This window comes from Rhinolophus ferrumequinum, chromosome 11 (genome assembly GCF_004115265.2).
Source record: "Rhinolophus ferrumequinum isolate MPI-CBG mRhiFer1 chromosome 11, mRhiFer1_v1.p, whole genome shotgun sequence".
Classification (NCBI taxonomy): domain Eukaryota; kingdom Metazoa; phylum Chordata; class Mammalia; order Chiroptera; family Rhinolophidae; genus Rhinolophus; species Rhinolophus ferrumequinum.
In genome coordinates this window covers 43,803,269-43,822,641 of record NC_046294.1, presented here as the reverse complement: position 1 = coordinate 43,822,641, position 19,373 = coordinate 43,803,269, and the positions used below count along the sequence as shown (strand labels likewise).

At 47.0% G+C, this 19,373-nt stretch overlaps 1 protein-coding gene across 6 annotated transcripts in view; it reads right to left on the bottom strand.

Annotated features, from left to right (window-relative positions):
• Window positions 1-746, bottom strand: part of RIC3 (RIC3 acetylcholine receptor chaperone) — a 40,737-nt gene extending 39,991 nt beyond the window's left edge. For 4 of the 6 annotated variants that reach the window (XM_033119284.1, XM_033119286.1, XM_033119285.1 and 1 more), the window contains exon 1: window positions 600-746. In XM_033119284.1, coding sequence (XP_032975175.1) covers window positions 600-723 — 124 coding nt within the window. In that variant the 5' untranslated portion in view covers window positions 724-746. The remainder of the gene's footprint in view (window positions 1-599) is intronic. The other 2 variants (XM_033119288.1, XM_033119290.1) reach the window with 2 other exon arrangements.
• Between the last annotated feature and the right edge of the window lie 18,627 nt (window positions 747-19,373).

Below are 19,373 nucleotides of genomic sequence, written 5' to 3'. Positions count from 1 at the left end.
AAAGATTACAACTCGCTATATTGCCATACTCGCTTTTTTAGGGTGATCTGGAACCAAACCCACAATATCTCCAAGGTCTGCTTGGATATTACACAGGGCACAAAAAGAGCCTGAAGCAATGAGCACCCAACAACATCAAATTGAAACTACACGAATTAAGGTTAACAATACCACTGGCTTCATTTCATACAAAAGCACGACAGAAAGCACACGGAAACCGTAAAGAGGGAACCCAAGTGGGAGCCCTCCTGACTGGAAGCACCTGAACGAACTGAGTTCAGCCAGTGAGTGGAGGAGGCTGCGACGAACGGGTGTGTGTAAGCCCCCCAGAGAGTGCCCAGGCCTGTGTGCACGTATGCCGGGCCCCTGACCGTCAGTCAGCGGGGGGCTGCGGGAGCTGGGGGGGCTGGGCTGATGCCCGTGGATGCTAAGGGAACAGCGGGGCGTGGCGCTTACCAAATGCCGTCCCGCCCTTCTCCAGATTTGCGGATATCTAACTGGGGACCGGAGAATCCCGGAGTCACCCCTCCCGCGAGCAGCGTTCCCCCTCCTCTTAGCGGGGATGCCAGGCGGCTCAGGGGGAGCTGGCCTGCGCTTACCTTCGGGCGCCGGGGGCGGCTCCTGTCGCTTCCCACGGGACAGGAAGGCCTTGGGCAGCAGCAGTGACACAGCCAGGACAAGGCCCGAGGCCAGGGCCAACCTCTGCACGGTAGAGTACGCCATGGCCGCAGGCCCTCGCCCTCGCCTCCGCCCTCGCCGCAGGTGCAGACGCGAACCGGAACCGGAACCGGAACCGCAGCGCGAGGCGATGCGGGGCTGACCCGCTCCTCCCGCGAGGTTTCACTGTCAGTGGTCCCCGCGCCCTCCCATTACTACAAACTGGAGCCTCCTTCCTCCCCTTCACTCCCCACCTGCTGCCCTGCTGCTGTGCATCGTAGCCTCAGTAACCGGCAGCGTGCCCTCCGCTCCATCCCCGCTGACCACCATTGCTCACTACCCACCCCACCCCATCAATTGCCTCCTTATCTCTACGACCTCATAGTCTTCCAGTTTCCACCCATGCCGCTCGCATCTATTCTCCATCTGCAGCCAAGCCAAAGGGGATAGTGCTAAAATGCAGGACTGCTCTCCCCAGCTTAAAACCTTTCAATAACTCCTCTTTATCCTCAGAACCACTGTCAAACTCCTGACCTCAAGGCTGGGCATGGTCTGGTCTTACCAATTCTCCATCCAAACTAGGTCATTTGCTATTTCCCCAGCATATTCCTTGCTTTCAGGGTAGCTTTGCTTGTCCTCTTCCCTCCACATGGAAAATTCCTAAAGCCATCTTCACCTGTTAAAAACTTTCTGAAGAACAACTGAAAAATACTGCCCTTGTGAAACTTTTCAGTCAGCCTCTCCTTCCTCTGTTATGCCCACAGTTCTTCCTTACTGTCTTTATTCATTCATTTAATAAACATCCTTTTAGTTCTTTCTTCCTATGTATCAAACCCTAAAATGGCACTATAGGATCTGATGAGTAAGAAGGTTTCCCTTTTGAAGCAGATAGGTATCTCAAGAAAATGTAGGAAATATTCTGGACTCTTGAGCAGTCAGTTCAACTGGAAGGAGGAGGAGTCAGGAAAAGCGCCTGAGAATAGGTGAAATTTGAGATTTTTGAAGATTAAATTACTAGGCAGACAGGTGGGACAACATTATGAAGTAAGCAACATTATTATATACCCATTTTACAGATGAGAAAACCAAGGAACAGAAAACTTAAGTGCCTCGCCAACAATTATGCAATATTAATTGAAAGCTATTATTTGAATTCGGGTGTGCTTACTCCAGGGCTTGTCCTCTACGTACCAGTTTTACTCTCTGGAACCAGAGAAGCTCTGGACTCATGAACAATAGATGCAGCTTAGGGAGGTGGTGACTGATGGTATATGACTTCTAAGAGGTGCAGAGAAATCTGGGGTGACTCCCTAAATTCCGGCTTGGGTTACTGGTTAGACATTGATTCCATATAATAAGATTTTGAGAACAGAAGAATCAGGTTTTTGAGAAAGATAATGAGTTCAGTGCTTGACTAGTTGAGTTTGAAGTTCCATGAAATATCCATGTAGGGCTATCCAGTTGGATGTCTGGATATGCAGCTCAGAAGAGATGTTTGGGCTGGAAACAAATATGGAAGCGATCTGCCATCAATAGTAATAAAGTCTATGAGAAGATAATATTAACAAGATTACTCAAGAAAAGTGATAAGGGGCCACGGTGGAAACCTAGGTTACACCATTATAGTGAAGTTTCCAACAGAACTTGGGGCAGAAGAACTATGAAGACAGAAATGGGCAGAAAAGGTAGTGACGAGGTGTTAAACTATTGAATGAATGAGGAGTTACTGGAAGATTGGAAGGTGACAGGAACGGGGTGGAATGAGCATCCAGGTGACATGCTCTTCTAAGGAGTTGTCGTTTGTTTTAAGAGCAATCGGAGCAGCGGCTCATAAGCACACTTTTAGGTACTTTACATACAAAAATGCATTGATGATGATACAAAACTTCCCAAATAAATGCCACCTCTTATTAGTAACCACTTGATTTAATACTGTTTTTTTCTTGTTCTACACTCAGAACAAACCTCTTTTCCTCTCACCTGTAATTTCACTGTCATGGAACTTGTAAATTGCTCCCTAGTAGCTCTTGCCTATGCTTCTAGTGTTTTTATCCTCATGCCGAACACCTTCCCAACATTCCTGATTTACCTCCTTTCCGCTTTCTTGACATCCAACTTCAAGACAGACACAAACTGCTCATGGGTTGCGAGACGCAGGGAGGAGAACCTTTTTTTCTCTGGTGTGCAGTAGAAGGCAGAGAGGGGACCTCCCAGCCTTACGCCCCCTGTTTGCCTCCTTCTCCTTGGAATCTATTTCTACCCTGCCTTGTAATGACGAGCAGGGCTCCCTGATATAAGGCCCTTGACGCCCTACAGCTAGTCCCGCTTAACTGCAGCTGCTGCCAACTATGCTTGGCTGGGGGCCCTGAACTGTTCTTCCTTGAGGGTCATCAAAAGTCACTCATTGTGAAGTTGGCATATACATAGTCATTGATCATAGTCTGACCTTTAGCCTGCTCTCAAATAGGCTATTGACTTACTTCTGTGACTTACATTAGTGATTCTCAAACTTGATTTTTTCTGATAACAGATCTTGAGTCCAGAAAGCACAATAAGCAGAAGGTTTGGGAAGTCAGAGAATGGTAGGAGTTGGAGTCAGAGTAAAATATTACTGAGCAGTATGGGCGTTGGAAGATGGATGGTCTGGGAGGCTTGGACTTTGGATGGTGGCCAAGGTGGATGGGCAGGGATCATGATCACATTAGTCCTGAAAGTGGCCTGGAGCAAGGTGGAAAGAAGATACAGTCCAGAGTATTTAGCTGAAGCAATGTTCATTGTTGCCAAGTGGGGTGGGGGCCTGGAGGAGACAGGGGCCTCCTCTGGGGGACAGAGCTGTTAGGCAGCTCATGGGGCTGGGGAAGCTGGGGGTGCAGCCTGAGACGGCTGCCCTCTGGTGGCTGGTGGTACTGTGGAGCAGGAATGCATTGTGTATGATTCAAGACTTCTTGAAAAACTCACGTCTTACCCCCGAAGTGAGGGCTCAGTTTTTCCAATAAAATATCGGTGGGGAACTGAGATCAGAAGGCTGGTGGCTACATGCTAAAGAAGGAATACATGACAAGGAAGTAGAGGTGGCAAGTACAGCCCACACTGTATGGAGCGTGCAAGGAAAGAAAAGCTAAAAAGTACAGTGATAACTGGGGGGTGTCTGACGTTTGAGGGAAGGTTGTTATTTTCAAAACAAAGAAGAGGCTTGAATATGTTTATATAATTTGGGGGAATATATTAGAAAAGGAGAGATGGAGAATATAGGAGCGGGGACACCAGGGATGCAAGCGCACAGAGGAAAGGGCATGTGAGGACATGGTGAAAAGAGAGCCATCCTCAAGAGAGAAGCCTCATGAGAAACCAAACCTACCAACACCTGGATCTTGTACTTTTAGCCTCCAGAATGTGAGAAAATGCATTTCTGTTGTTTAAGCCCAAAGAAGAAGAAGAAGAGGAGGAGGAGGAGGAGGAGGAGGAGGAGGAGGAAGAAGGAAGGAAGGAGGGAAAGAAAGAAAGAAAGAAAGAAAGAAAGAAAGAAAGAAAGAAAGAAAGAAAGAAAGAAAGAAAGAAAGAAAGAAAATAAAGGAGCAAGGGGACCAGTATTGGAGCAAAGCCCAGATCCTGGAGCAGACGTGAAAAACAGACATTAAGAACCCAGCAGTAGGGACCAGCTTAGTGGAAAGGAAGTGGGAATGAGCTGAGGCATGCATAAAAGGAGTGGCGCAGGGACAGCAAACCAAGGGGTTGCATTTCTCGTTGCCTCAGGTCTTCCTGGTAAAAGATATGGTCGGACCATTATCTGAGCACGAGCAGGGTGGGAAAGGATTGAATGTGGTGAAGGTTTGGCAATCGGGTAAGAGGTGCTCGAAGCCACTCCAGCTTAGCAAAGCGGTTCCCACTGAAGCTTTAAAACAGCTAGGGAGTTCCTGTTCTCTCTCTCTGGGGATGAAGAGCATCTCCCAAGCAGCACATTCTGGGCAGGACCTGGCATCTCAAAGTGTCTCCTGAGACTGGCAGCCTCCAAGGGATCCACGCTAGAAGAACGAAGGCTGTGGGGAGGGGAGGCTGGAGAGGCCCTCAGAAATCAGTCAGCTAAGCTGTCTTGTTATTGGACCAGAGGAAGAACTGAGATCTGCCAAGCGGAAGGGATTTGCTGTGGGTCACCCTAAGGACCAGTGGCTGCACCAGGACATAAACCCAGGTCCCCCAATTCCCAGACGAGACCTCTCTCGGCACGTCACATGATTCCTGCAAGTCTGCCAGTTCTTTGGTGCAACAATGACGAAAACGTCTTCAAAAGTAAACAGGTAAACCCTTCATTTGCTGAATTTAAGAAATCCGTTGCCTAAATATATATGAGTCTCAAACAAATTTGAGCCTCTCCCAGGAAGCTCTCCTGGACACTCCAGCCCATGCTGACTCTTCTTTTTATTGAATTCCTGTGCATACTGTTTCTCATGGATTTTGGGGCCGTTTCACCTAGGCAGGAACCCCACGAAGACAGGGTTGCTTTTCCCCATGGCACAGTTGAGCACAGAACCCTTCAAAGTAGGTGCTTACTAAAGTAGGAGGCTGCTGGTCTCACAAACACGCACAGATTCTGCCACTGCTCCAAGCAACTAGACATTTTCCTAGGAATCGACAGTCAGAATTTCCTTGAAGAGTCATCCCCCAAGGTACAAATTTCCAGTTATAAAATAAATAAGGCCTGGAGATGTAATGTACAGAGTGGTGACTGCAGTTAACAATACTATACTGTATAATTAAAAGTTGCTAAGAAAGTAGGTCTTAGAAGTTCTCAAAAAAAATGTGTAAGTATGTGTGGTGATGGGTGTTAACTAAAGTTATTGTGGTGATCATTTCACAATATACATTAATATTGAATCATTATGTTGTATACCTGAAACTCATGTAATATTACATGTCAGTTATATCTCAATAAAAACAGACATGGTTAAAAAAAGAAGTCACCCCAAAGAGTCTCATTTCAAAAAGTCCCTGATTTTGCCCACTCTACCTTATCCACCAAATTTTCCCCTTAGTGACTGTGATGCTTAATTTTATGTGTCAACTTGGCTGGGCCACAGTGCAAAAATATGTGGTCATGCATTATTCTGAATGTTGCTGTGAATGTGTTCTGAATGAGATTAACATTTAAATTGGTGGACTTTGAGTAAAGACGATTACCTTCCATAATGTGGGAGGGCCTCACCCAACCAGTTAAAGATCCGAATAGAACAAAAGACTGATCTCTCTTGAGGGAGAGAGAATTTTTCAGTGGAAGATGGTGCTTCCTGGGTCTCTAGCCTGTCAGCCCAACTTGAAGATTTTGGACTTGTCCCGTGTCTACCAATTTCTTAAAATCTCTCTCTCTCTCTCTCTTTCTCTCTCTCTCTCTCTCTACACACACACACACACACACACACACACACACACACACCACACAAACACATACACAATTGGTTCTGTTCTCTGAAGAACTCTAATACAGTGATTTTGGCTATTTCCAAAAATGTAATTACGCCTGTAATGGAAGTTTTTCTATCCCAAAGAAGATATCAGGATGTACCTTTGTCTCTGAAAACAATTTAAAGACGAGCCCGTAAGGAAGCACAGCAGCCTCATTGTAGAGCGTCATGGACCCTTACTATAGTCAGGAAATTGGGGTGGTCAGCATGGAAATGAGACCCAAGTACCCAGCACACTGAGCAGAAGGGAGCGAGGCCTGTACCACCAAAGCCCAGAATGAATAGGCTAAAGAAGGAAGGCAGGAGAGGGACAGGACAGGCAAGAGGGTACAGGCCCAAGACCTGGGCCTTGAAAGATAGAATTCCCATCAGGGATAAGGGGACTGTGATAAACACCTGTCAATTGTGGACGTCCAAAATCTTTGAATACCCTTTCATTATCTGATGTTCTTCACACTGACACCCTCACGTTTTCCATGTAGAATCCAACAAACTAGTGTCATGGAGCCTGGAAGGCAGTCATGTGTGAGACTAAAACAGCAGCAGTAGCAGCAGCTTAAAGGCAGGTGGGGAGGAAGACAATTCAAATCAGAAAAGGGAAGACAATGTCAGAGGAAAACCTGTAGGGAGGAAGCCTCTAGGAGACCCATATTCCTTATGTTTTCCATAACACGGTGCTGATTTCCCCTTGCTCTTAGGGTGCAGATACAGACGCTGTTTTTCCATCAGACATACCCATGCCTGACTTGGGTTTGGAGGTTGTCTCTGAGCGGACACAGCAATGCCTGGACTGCCTATTTTGACAGGTGTAGGTGGCAGCAGAGGAGGGATATATCCCTGCGATTGTTGGTGGCCACAATCAGCTTCCTGACAGGCAGAGTGGAGGCCACATAGGTCTGGGGTCAGAGACAGGAGAGCTTCCTTACGAGGCCAGTTCTGTGGAGTGGTTCTTGGAGTTGTTCCGAGCTGTGGAGCCCCAGTGGACTCATCTGTGAAATGGAGACTGTGCTGCTTCTCTCCCCTGAGGTAGCGAGTGTGATGGAGCCTGGGAGGCAGTCGTGTGTGAGACCGAAACAGCGGCAGTAGCTGCAGCTCAAAGGCAAGTGGGAAAGAAGCAAATTGGAATCAGAAAATGGAAGACAATTTCAGAGGAAAACCTACAGGGAGCAAGCCTCTAGGAGGCCCATTTCCTCACCCTAAATAAAGCTTTATCCACCTGGAACTGGGTAGGTAAAGTCAAGGTCTGAGGACCCAGGCTTCCTGGGCGTGAGTGGTCAAGGTGAGAAGGTCCTCACTGCTTTCCTGTCAACAGCCCTCAGTGGCCCCTGACCCTGGTGGAGGCAGAGCAGAGAGAAGTCACAGTTGGATACCTTGGCCCTTTCTGCCTTGAATGAGAAGAAATAGTCTTTGGCTTCAATTAATTAAGCAAACTGATAGAAATTTCCCTCTTAAGTCACACTTTGCATATCCATAATCTCTGCACTACATTTTCTGTATACTTTACCCCTGGGTAAAAATTGGTGAGCATTTAAATGCTTCCTCACATAATCTTGCTAAAGCACACTCTTGCCTATAAATATTCATGTCACTGCCAAAACATTTGCAAGCTTTCCCCAAAGGTGAAATGTGTGTAATGTACTTTGTCTTCTGGGTATAAATATTATCCAATACATTTTGGTTAATATGAATACACTAATTATTCCTGTAACCCTTTTAAAAGGGTCATCTTCATGATGTGAATTTTTAAAAAATGTAATTACAGTAATTGGATACTTAATCTAATTAAAATTTGCTTTATCTTTAATGGGAATTTTTCTAAAGAGGGAGAATGACAATCGGCTTTTTGATAATGACTGTTTTCTTTCTGCAGGAGGATCAAGTTGGTGCAAACTGGAGAGCCAGACAGTTTTGTGTCTTGTCAGTGCCTTTCTCCTTACAACTCAGTACTTCCGGAGTGAATATGGGTTTTAGTTGCTGAAGAGAGTGGAGGAAAGGACTAGGGGAACCTTTTCTATTCTAACAGATGAAACTGCCCCCTTCCTAGGAAGCAGCCTTCTAATCCCCTGGACCTGTGATTGGTCAGGCTTGCTGGAGCTGGAAGAGAAGCTGCTCCATGCTGCTTTGGGGGGCCTGGTGCTGGAAGGAGCTGTAGTGGATGCTATAGGTGTGCCAGCCATATCTCATTGGTCCACCCTTCAGGTCACCTGCAGGCAGTTCCCGTACACCAGTTGGGTTCCATGTCTCTCTGCATAATAAGGCCATTCTCTGGCTTGGGGAGCAAGGTAGGCCTGCTGGAGAGCTATCACCCCCAGAAAAACTCTCAAATGATGAGGGACGGGAGCTGGTAGGTAAATACCTCAACTTCCTTGTTCTTCAGGCATGCAAACTGGGGGGTTCTCTGCACATTCTTTCTGAGGCATCCCACGGGATTAAGCTCTAGTTGCTCCAGCCATAACCTGCTTACTTCAGATACCCATTTGGGGCTTCCTCTCCTTTCTTTCTCACTTCCCCACTCCTTCATCGTGTTTCTTGAGATCGTCCCTCAAATAGAGTAGTGCACCCAAACTCTTACCTCAGAGTCTGTTTTGGGGGAGCCCAAACAAAGACAGATGCAAAGTTGGGGTGTCCAGGCAACTATTTTCTCCTCCATGTGGAATAGGTGTATGTGAAGGAGGAGAAGATGAAGCCAGCAGAAACAAGAAGAAGCGAAGTGTGTGGAGAGCAAGCCTGGTGGTTTTGAATCGTGGCTCCACCCCCAAGACTCTCCTGCTCTTCCTTTGATTTTGTGAGCCGCTCTCAACACCTTCCCAGCCATGTGAGCCAGTTACATTCCTTCCCCCCTCCCATTTTTTTGTATGTGTTAAGCTTGCTTGAGTTGGATTTCTATCTCTTGCCACTGAAAGTATTATGACTCTTGCAAAGAATAAGTGAGTTTGCATGCAAAGCACTTAGACTAGAGCTTGCCTCAGATTAAATGCTGCTACCAGCACTACCACTATTATTATTAAGTGCAGATTGTTATGATTCAATGTCTGACCTGCTTCCAGAAGGGAATATGGCTCAAGGACCGAGAGCGTAGAAAAGAGTCACAAAAGAAGTCAGTTTAATTATAATTTCCTCTCTTTTGTCTTTTTTCATAACTTAATTGGGTTGCCGCCCACTTTCTTTCTCACTGGGAGACATTTCTGCAATCAATAACTATAGCTTTATTGACTTCTTATTGATCACTCACGATGAGCAATTATAATAAATATTATTCTATTTGGCGTAAGGGTCACATGATTTTGCTATAATTTTGTGACCAAATCTGAGTGGCATAGATGAATTGTTCAGTGCGAACGCCCCAGTCAGGTTAAAGTCATGGCAAGCCCTGCCTGGCTTCAGGACCACACACGGACTGTCGCCGGCCCTGGCTTCTCCTTGGATGGCCCATCCTCCAGAAAACATATTTAAACATATCTTATGACTATAGTAGTATAAAAACAAATATGTTAATATTACCTGTTAAGACATTTTATACCTCAGAATTCATTTTGTCTTTCTGATTTTAAGAGAAATGAAAACAGTTTAGTCATGTAGCTCCTGCTTTACATTTTCCATAACACATAATAGTTTTTAATTGTATCAAGCATCACAAAAGTAAACAGTTGCCATTTTTAGAAAAGTTGCAGACAGATGTTTCTGCATTCGAGGGGAGGTGGAAGTCTTGATCTAGGCCTAGGGGAAGTGCTTCCATGAATCTGGTTGGGCAAATGTGAGGCCCAGAGCGTCATCTGGCCTGAGTAGGAGGTGAGCCAATGAGGACTAAGGGGCTTTCCAGAATAAATTCGTGTTTTCCTTCAATGAGAGGTTGTCACGTTGTAAACTTTAGGACTTCTTCTGGTGGCCCAGAGAGAGGAATTTGACAGCCTAAGGACTGAGGAAGAGAGGGCAGGGTTTCACGGCCTGTGGTTTATGGAGGAACTGAGCCTAACAAAGAGTCAGCCAGGAAAGAGCTGCCTGTGATGGGCAATGCCCGGCGGGCTGTGGTTGTAGTAAGGTCATACCCAGGTTTTCCTCCTGCACTATGTTCCTCTTACGGTTTCTGCAAGCCTTTAGGAAAGTCTATGACAAACAGTGGGCCGTGTCATTGGTGCTCAGGAAGAAGGGAGGGGACTGGTCCCTGCTTGTGGCAAGAGACTCTCATCTTGTAAAGCCAGGGTGTACGTAGCAGCATTGACTCAACAAAGAATGCTGATCCCGAAAGCCAAGGTGACTAGAAGCACTGTGAGGAGAGGGCTGTGGGGCAGCCAGTTTAAACCAGAGAAGCAGCTGTGGCGTGTCTGGCCAAGAACGCATTTGAGACAAAGGCTGCTTCTCCCAAATGCACTGGAAGAGGGTGATCCTTGAAGGAAAAGGGGCAGAGAAAGGATTGGATCCAGCTGTTATGTAGTTAGGGTCTGCAAGCAGCCAGAGTTTGCGCACACCCTCGCCTCTCTGAGCACATCTCCTTGATGTCTCTTGGCTTCCAGTTCCAGCCACAGAGACCTCCTTGCTCTTACACAGGCCTGGGCAGCACCTGCCTGAGCCCTAGCAATTGTGCTCACAGCCTGGCATGCTCTTGCCCCAAACATCTGCTGGCTTGACCCCTCACCTCCTTCAAGTCTTTCCTCAAATACCATCTTTCTCGGTGAGACCTTCCTTGGCCAACCTATTTAAGGTAAAACGCTCCTTACCCTCCTGTTCTGTTTCATTTTCCTCCACAGCACTTGTCTTAGCCAATTCAGGTTGCTCTAACAAAGTGCCATAGACTGGGGGGCTTATAAACAACAGAACTTTCTTTCTCACCGAGCTGGAGGCTGTCAGTCTGAGATCAGGGTGCTGGAAGATCTGATGTCTGGTGATGGAGCCTGCTTCCTGGACCATGGTGGCTGTCTTCTCCCTGTGTCCTCACATGGTGGAAGAGGCAATGGTGCCCTCCGGGTCTCTCTTAGGAGCTCATCCTACACACAAGGCTCATCACCTCATGACTTAATCACCTCCCAAAGGCTCCACCTCCAAATATCATCACATCGGGGATTAGGCTTCAACATACAAATTTTGGGGGGACCCACACACTTGCAGTCTATAGCAGTAGTTATCACCTTTTACAGCTTGTTACTTTTGTTTCTCTCCTGTCTCTCTCCTGTAGAGTATAAGCTGCATGAGAGAGAGTTTGGTGATTTTGCTCACTTCGGCGTCCCCAGTGTCTAGAACAGTGCCTGCCTGGCCCATGGTGAAATTCAATAAATATTCTTTGGATGGTCAATGAAGATGACAGCTTCAAGATTCTACAGATAAAGTGCTCTGAAACAGTTCCTAAATAGCGCCTAAGTTTCCATGCATATTACATAGCAGCTGGAAAACAGTCAGGTAACTGAAGTGGGCACAGGTTTACACTAATCACTGATTGCCTCCATTCTCAGTTTGGCTTAGATCAGGGGTGTCCAAACTGCAGCCCGCGGGCCAACTGCGGTCTGCCATCCATTTTTAATTGGCCTGCAGCAAATTCCAAAAATATATTTAGTTTACTTAAATAAACCAGGTGAGGCAATACGTACTTCACCTCGAGTGAGTGGCCCGGCTGTTTGTGTATTTTACCGCATATGGCCCTTGGTGAAAAACGTTGAAAAAAGTTTGGACACCCCTGGCTTAGATGGTGTTTATCATGTGGGAGCTGGGCAGTCTTTAAATGGTGCTCTGTAGAGACTCAGGGGCTGCAGGACTTCCTTCATTGTTTGTTCTTAATTTTATTTTCAAATATAGTTTTAACTATTTTGAGAATAAAACAAATACTTGACTGCGTTAAGTCATTTGTTTTAATGGCTTCTTGTCTAATGTTTAATGTGTGGCTGAGACAGTACTCATTGGATACATATGTGCTATTCCCCTACATGTCACAGCATCCCTTGAAGTTTGGTTTTAGCCACGTAACAAGTTCTAGCCACTGGACTGAGAGAAGTGATGTAAGTTTTGTGTGGGCTAAGACAGTTAAGAATGTGTAAGTGTTCTCCGTCCTCTTCCTTCTGCTTTTACCAGTCTTGCAGTCCATGTGTTTTAGATGGCCCAGCTCCAAGGCAGAAAATCCTCTATCAATCTACACCCCTAAGTGACTGTTTGAAACAGGCATGTAGCATGAACAAGAAATAACCTTTATTGTGTTAAGCCCCTACAATTTGGGGGTTTGTCTGTTGTGCTAACTATTAGTTACTTATCTTGTCTAACAATATATTTGAGGCTATGACTCTTCCTCTGAGTATAGCTTTGGACATATCCAAAGGTTTTGATATGCAATTAAAACAATAATTCATTTTTTCCTGCTCAGAGATATTTTTAGCATTTCCCCTTTGGTCAGTCTCACAGCTGCAGGATACATCTACTCAGCCCAGTTCTTCAAATTCCAGTCTGACTAGAACTCCAGGTTTTTCCACTCTATTTAAGTCAATCTATAAATGCAAACTGTGATTGCCTTCCAGGCCCCTCCTGGTCTGCTGCATCTGCTCCTGACTCACTTCAGTTCAAATGCCAAACCCCACTGGGTTACCAGTTCTTGGCTCCTTCTCTCCTTCCCAAAGCTGCTTCTCCTCCTTTGGTCTTGGCATTTACAATCCATCTGTCTGGTGGCTGGAGGCTTTCCTATAGACTAGCTTGGATTTGGCTCACTCCCTTCAGATGGCTTCAGGCAGCTAGTGCCCCAACCGCCTGGCCAGCTCAAGAAGGAGGTGTGGGGAAAATGCCATCCTCATGTTTCTCTACAGACCCCACCATCTCTCATTTCTCCTCCTTCTCATGCTCACTCTCTTGAGGGTGAGATGCACATGCTGCACTGAGTGGGTGCTTGGGGAGGTGTAGGTAGCCTCAGCCCTCAGCTTGGCATAAGGAGGGCTTTCTGCAGCTCTACTGGGAGGTCCAAGGGGGATGGAGACATAGTGCCACCGCCACCATTGTCAGAGCTTTGCAACAGTCTGTATTCTTGGGCCTTTTGCTTAAGAGGGAGTGTGGGAATACATATGATTTATAATGTAAACAATATACACTGACAGGATGTGCATGAATAAAAGATGAAAAAATAAAAGTGCAGGAATAAATAAGCCTCCTACTTTGGCCTTGCTCTGAGCAGTGAGGGAAATGGTAGAAACATCACACAGCAGAGCAGGGCAATTGGTGCCTTCTGCCTCAGCGTCCTTCCTCATCAGAAGGCTGGTCAGCCTCCCTGCCTGCTCCATCCCCTGGAGCCCCCCTTTTTTCAAGCAGATCCTAAATTAGGAGCTGACCTCTTCAAAGTGGGGCAGTTTGGTGCACAGAAAAATCTGCTAACTAGCATCGTAACCTCAAGCAAGTCAGCATCCCTTCCTCCTGTGACCCTCCAGGCCTTGCTTTCTCCATCTCTATAAGTGAAAGGATTAGACTAGATGTCTTCTGAGTCCTTCAGGAATGAGTTTTCATAGTCTCTCTTATCAGGAGGGTTGGTATGATGCACGTTATTTCTAGGCCTCAGTTTTCTCATCCATAAAATGGGCATTCTGATGGGAGGTCTCAGAGGGTCCGTCCCTCTCTGGTACTCTGCTAGGTGGCTCTGTCTGGGATGGGCGTGGTTGTCTGGGCTGGCAGTCCTTAGGCAGACTGAAGCAGCACAGCCATGTAGCCTCCCCTCCACACCTATAACAGGCCCCATGGCTACCTATCCCCTCCCTGGTCTTATTCAGCATGACAGAGGGGACAGACATCATCTCCTGCCTGAGGGGCCACATGCCCCAAGGCCCCTGCTCTGTGTCTATACCTCTGTGCTTCAAAATCCATCCTCAGGAAGCAAGTACCTAAGGTGAGGAGTTGGGGACAGAAACCCAAGACAGAGAGGGTGCCAGAGGAAGCAGGCAGGGAGTCAGTGAGGGAGGTGGGAGACCTTCCAGCTGGAGAGAGGGGCTTCCCTAGGAAAGAATTTCTGGCTTGGGCCCAAATGCAAAGCAGCCTCTGGGTCACTCCTTCGTCCTTCCAGCAGATGGCAGTGTGTGTATGGCAACCAAAGTGACAGCTCCTGTGATCACCAGCAAATGACTGCAGGCTAGAGAGCAGGAAGAGGACCACTGACCCTCTTGTCAAAGAGCTGGATGACCAGATAAGGGCATAAGGCACCCTCTGGCCTGATGAAGAGTCACCAACTGCCCTAGAGAGCTGTGAAGGGGGTGCTTATCCAGGAGTGCCGGACTCAATAGTGGTGGGTCCCTTCTCTCTCTCAAGGGTCAGATCCACCCTGCCCTTCCCAGTGCTTAGGCTCCTGTGGGCCTGGGTGGGGTCAGGATTGGTCACAGGAGCTCAGGGCATCCCTGTGTAACCAGCTCTGTGGCTGCAGCTTGTCCCCAGCTCTCAGGTTAAAGCTGCTTCTGGGTAGCTTCCCTCCGTCCATGTGTTCCATCCTGTCTCCTGGGCCCTGCAGCATGGCTGGGTCATGTGGGCCTGAGCCTGTTCTCAGTGGCCCCTACAGCTCAGCCTCAACTGACCTGGCCCCTTCCCCAGATACAACTCTATATGTCCCCTACAGGGCCCGGAGAAGCAGACCGCTGGCTCTTCTCGCCCCCAGATCCCCAAGCTGGCTGCTCAGCCCAGACCGTAGAGAAGGAGGTTAACAGATGGGCAGTGATGGGGTTCGCCTGACTTTGGATCTGTGAAGCCTCTTTTGTTTTAGTTGGGGGGCTGGGGGAGGTGGTGTACAAGGAGCCCCAAGTCAGGGAGGCAAATAAACAAGGAATCTGAGTCTTCCAGCAACCAAGGACAGGACCGTAATGGTGCGGGGTGTCAAGAGTCTGTACTGGCAGCTGGTCCCAGATCCCTGACAGCTGGAAGACCTCGGTGGCAGCTCTTCACATTGCTCACTGTTGTGCCCTGTCACTAACCCAACTGAGCCATTCCCTGTGTGCCCGCTTCTCCTCTTCCACATACCATCCGTGGGTCTTCTGAACTTCAGCTCCTTTTTACTCCTAACTTCTCCATTTTAGCTCCCCATAACCTCCCATGGCGCTTCAGGACACATGGCCCCATCCATACTTGACTGCAAGGCCTTCCCGGATGTGTCCTTTTTACCTTCTACTCCTATTACTAACTGGGTTTCTCTACATTTTATGATCCAGATTCCAAAAGCAAGAATCTGACTTGCCATCTCCAGATCAGATACCAAATTCTTGTCCAATGGGTTCTGTTGGGGGATTGCACAGTACAACACTTGCTGCTTAGAGAGGGCAATTTCACACACTGTGATGTCATGTATGGAGGCCACTTACAATTGGACAAGTGGTACCCTGCACGAGGGTGCCTGGCTGAGAGGGAAGTGGAAGCTGTTGTTCCATCCGCACTCTATGGCAAGCCGTGCAGCTTTGTGTGGGACCGCATCAGCACAGAGGACAGGAGAAGGGGCGTGTTTGTCAGAAGAGAAGTGGCCCTGTGGTGTGTCAGATACTATGATCAGCACATAATCTTTTTTATTACTTAGGAAAATGTATCTCTTATTTCTTCTTTATTCTGCCCTGTATCAGCTAGCATTTGCTACATAACAAACCAACCCTCCCTGCTATGGACTGAATGTTTGCATCCCCTCCAAATTCATGTGTCAAAGCCCAGCATGCCCAATGTAATAGTATTTGGAGGTGGGACCTTTGGGAGACAATTAGGTCATGATAGTGGAGTCCTCTTGAATGAAATTAGTGCCCTAATAAGAAGAGTCACAAGAGAGACATGTGATTCTTTCTCTCCTGCGTGTGAGGTTACAATGAGAAGGCAGCCATCTACAAACCAGAAAGAGAATTCTCGTCAGGATCCAAATCAGCCAGCACCTTGATCATGGACTTCCCACTTTCCAGAACACTGTGGGAAATAAGTGTTTGCTGTTTAAGCCACCCAGCCTATGGTACTTTGTTAAAGAAACTCAAACCGACTAAGGTACCCCTCCAAATTAGTGACTTAAAAAAACAACCACTTATTATTTCTCATGAGTCCACGGGCTGGATGGGTGGTTCTGCTGACTTGACCCTGGTTTCATTGGTCTAGGCTAAGCTTCTTCATGTGTCTGCCCTTGGCTGGAGGCTCAGCTAGGGGTTGGATGACCCAGGATGGCATCACTCACATGACTGACAGTTCTGCTTTTGGAAGCTGGCTGGCTGTCAATTGGGGAAACAAGGGCAGTGGGGCTACATGTCTCTCATCAACTAGCAAGGTAGTCTAGACTTGTTCACATGGCAGTTCAAGGTTCAAAGAAAGCAAGCGGAAGCATGCATGGTCTCTTTTGGCGCAGGCTCAGAATTTTCTTCCACCATATTCTTTTGACCAACAAATCATAAAACCATCCCAGATTCAAGGGGTAGGAAAAAGTCTCTTGTTTCAAGATGCTACAAGTCACATTTCAAAAGGGTGAAAAGAGGAAGAAGAATAATTTGCAGCCATTTCTGCAACCTACCACATACCACCACCTCTGACCATGAGGTTCCATTGCAAGCAAGGAAATGGTGACTAGAGAGGTGACCTGAGCGTAGCCCAAAGAAGCTCTTGTGAGCAGAAACACACAGGACTGCTCCTAAGCCTTGTATACAGATCTATAGATCTCATGTTCTTAGATACAGGCTTAACTGGGAGTTGGCGGGGGAAGAAAACCATGGATATTCTTTTTCACTAAGTGCCCTGTCTTTGATCTCACAATTCATATAACATGAAATTCTCCTAGTTGTCAATGGCTCCCTGAACCTTATGCCCTCTAGAACACACTCTTAGCCATCACTGGTCATCGGGTGAGAGCCTCTGATATCTATGGGCAGGTTCACTCATACCCTGAGCGCTCAGCGTCTCAGCCTTTCTCCATCCGCACGTGGCTCCATCCTCCTCTTCACACCACTTTAGCAACCCTTGCCCAGAGACACGCTCTTGTCCCTGCCCTTCCACAAACGGCTTTACAGTTGAAGCTGTATACTCTAGAATTCCCCTGTGACTACAGCCTCATATTTTTTGGGTGTTCACACTTCCTTGCCCCTCCTTCTACCATTCTGGTCCTTATTGTGCCCGGCAGCTCTTCAGGTCCTTATTTTCCTAGAAATATTTTAGTCATCTCCTGGCTTTAGCTCCTCCTGATTCTTCCATTGATCCATCACTTTTACCACTGTCTTGTCAACACACTCAATTTAATTGACCTTTGTTTTCCCACTGCCGTTGTTAGTAAACTCCTAATCCTGGGTTAATCCAAGCCTTCCTCTTTCCTTCTCTGCACCCATGGAGCTGAGTGCTACTGTGGACAATCACCCAAACACAAGGACCAGAATCCTACAGACTATGGGCTCTTTTCTGCCAGGTTCTCTACACGCCCTATCATTCCCTCTGCTGGTCACGAGTCTCTCTATCTCCTGCTTTCCACAGAAACTATTTCAGAATTGACTCCCTTTCCTTTAATTTCCCTCTGCTTCACTTATAGCAGAAAACCCTAGGGATAGAAACCTTCATATGGCACCTTCTTTGATGGCCTTCTCTACCAATAACAAATTGCAACCTCTCCCAGTCTATTGGGTCTGGTTTAACTAGTTCACAAATTCCAGATTTTCCTTCCTCTCCTAATGAGCCACTTTGAAGATATGCCCATACTGATCTTCTGCTTAGGTTTAGCCTACAGGGGACACAGCCATGTGGCTGACGTGAGGGTCTGGGTGCCATGTGGGGGCTCCCATCCAACACAAGACCTCAATAAGACTTCATTTTAGGAAAAATCAAATTTTATGCACTAGAAACACCCAGAACAAACTCAAAGTCCAAAAGAATCGTGGCAGGAACAGAGTTTGGGTTATAGAGCAAGAGTTCAGAGTCGCATGAGATGGTGTCACAAGGAAAAGCAGATGAGGAAAGAACAAGGAAGAATAGATCTGAATGATTTCTCTGAGCAGCCTTGGAACATCCAGATAATCTTTCTTGGTCTTTGGGTGCCACATGCCAAAGGGATGCAGGTATAGATTGACTTAAATGTGCGGGAGAAATAGAATGAGACCAGGTTTCCCTGGTCTCAAAGAAAAGGAGGATGTTCCCAAGAAGAGAGGAGGTGGCTGGGGCCTTCTGCCTTCCTTCCTGGTCTGTCCCTCATTGACAAGTGCACTGAGTTGACAAGTGCACAGAAGTGACATGGTACCGTCACTTCTGGGTTGTAGTAGTCAGACTGAGGGCAGAAGAAGGGAGACGGCAGTTTGGGGATTGTGACAGGATGTCTTCCACATCCAGGATGTCCTGTAGGAGAGTGTATGGCACACAGTAGGATCTTAGCTAATATTTATTGAATGACCCAGTACACTCATACAGGAGTGGGCATGTCTGGAAGATGATTTGTCCATTTGTTGCCTTCTTTCATCCAGATGAGGCTGTTTGCACCCTGGCTTCATGAAGACTCATGCTCTCTGTGTGGGTCCCAAAGGCCGGGTAAGTTCTACCCTGTTCATACCACACCAGCTCAATCCTAGCAGAGCACCACCCGTTCCCAGGAAGTAGTGTGCTCTTGTGGGAGGAGTTATGGACTCAGAATTAAACATTAGTGTCATGGTTCTTTCATCATCACTGACTTATTGAGTGAGCTTGGAAAGGTCACCTACTCTTGGGGCCTCAGTTTCCCCTCGGAATAATGCTTTCTGCCCTTATAGAGTCATTGCAAAATTAAATGATCTAATGAATTGAAAGAGCTTTACAGATCATAAAACATGGTGCCTGGGGGTAGGACTATGATGGTAATGATACTGAATGTGGCACCCAAGACAAAATAAGGTCTTAGCCAGGCAAAATATGCAAGCTCTTTGAGTGCAGAATATTGGGTGATTCTTCTGTGTATCCCCCCAGGACACAGTAAGAGCAGTATATAGATGCCGAGTAAGTCTTTGAAGGGAACTGAATTTCTTTCTTCAGAAGACCCTTGGTAGAGATCCAGATCTGGAGGTGTTAGGCCCAACGAAGGCAAGACTCTTCAACACCTGCTATTCCCCAGGGATTATCTGTTCTTCCTTTGGCTCCTATCCACCCACCCCTCTGGGCCTCAAGGAAATAGCCTGGAGTCTGAAGCCTCCATCTTCACCAAGTGCCTCCTCTGAACCCTGTAACTATGAACTGCTATTGTCATTACCGTATGCAGTGTGGTTCGCTACCCAAAGGGAAGCCAACCACATTGGCTTAGCATCAGCATCTGCTAATCAATCACCCTCTTGTGGAAACACTACTCAATGCAAAACCGAAAGCAACAAT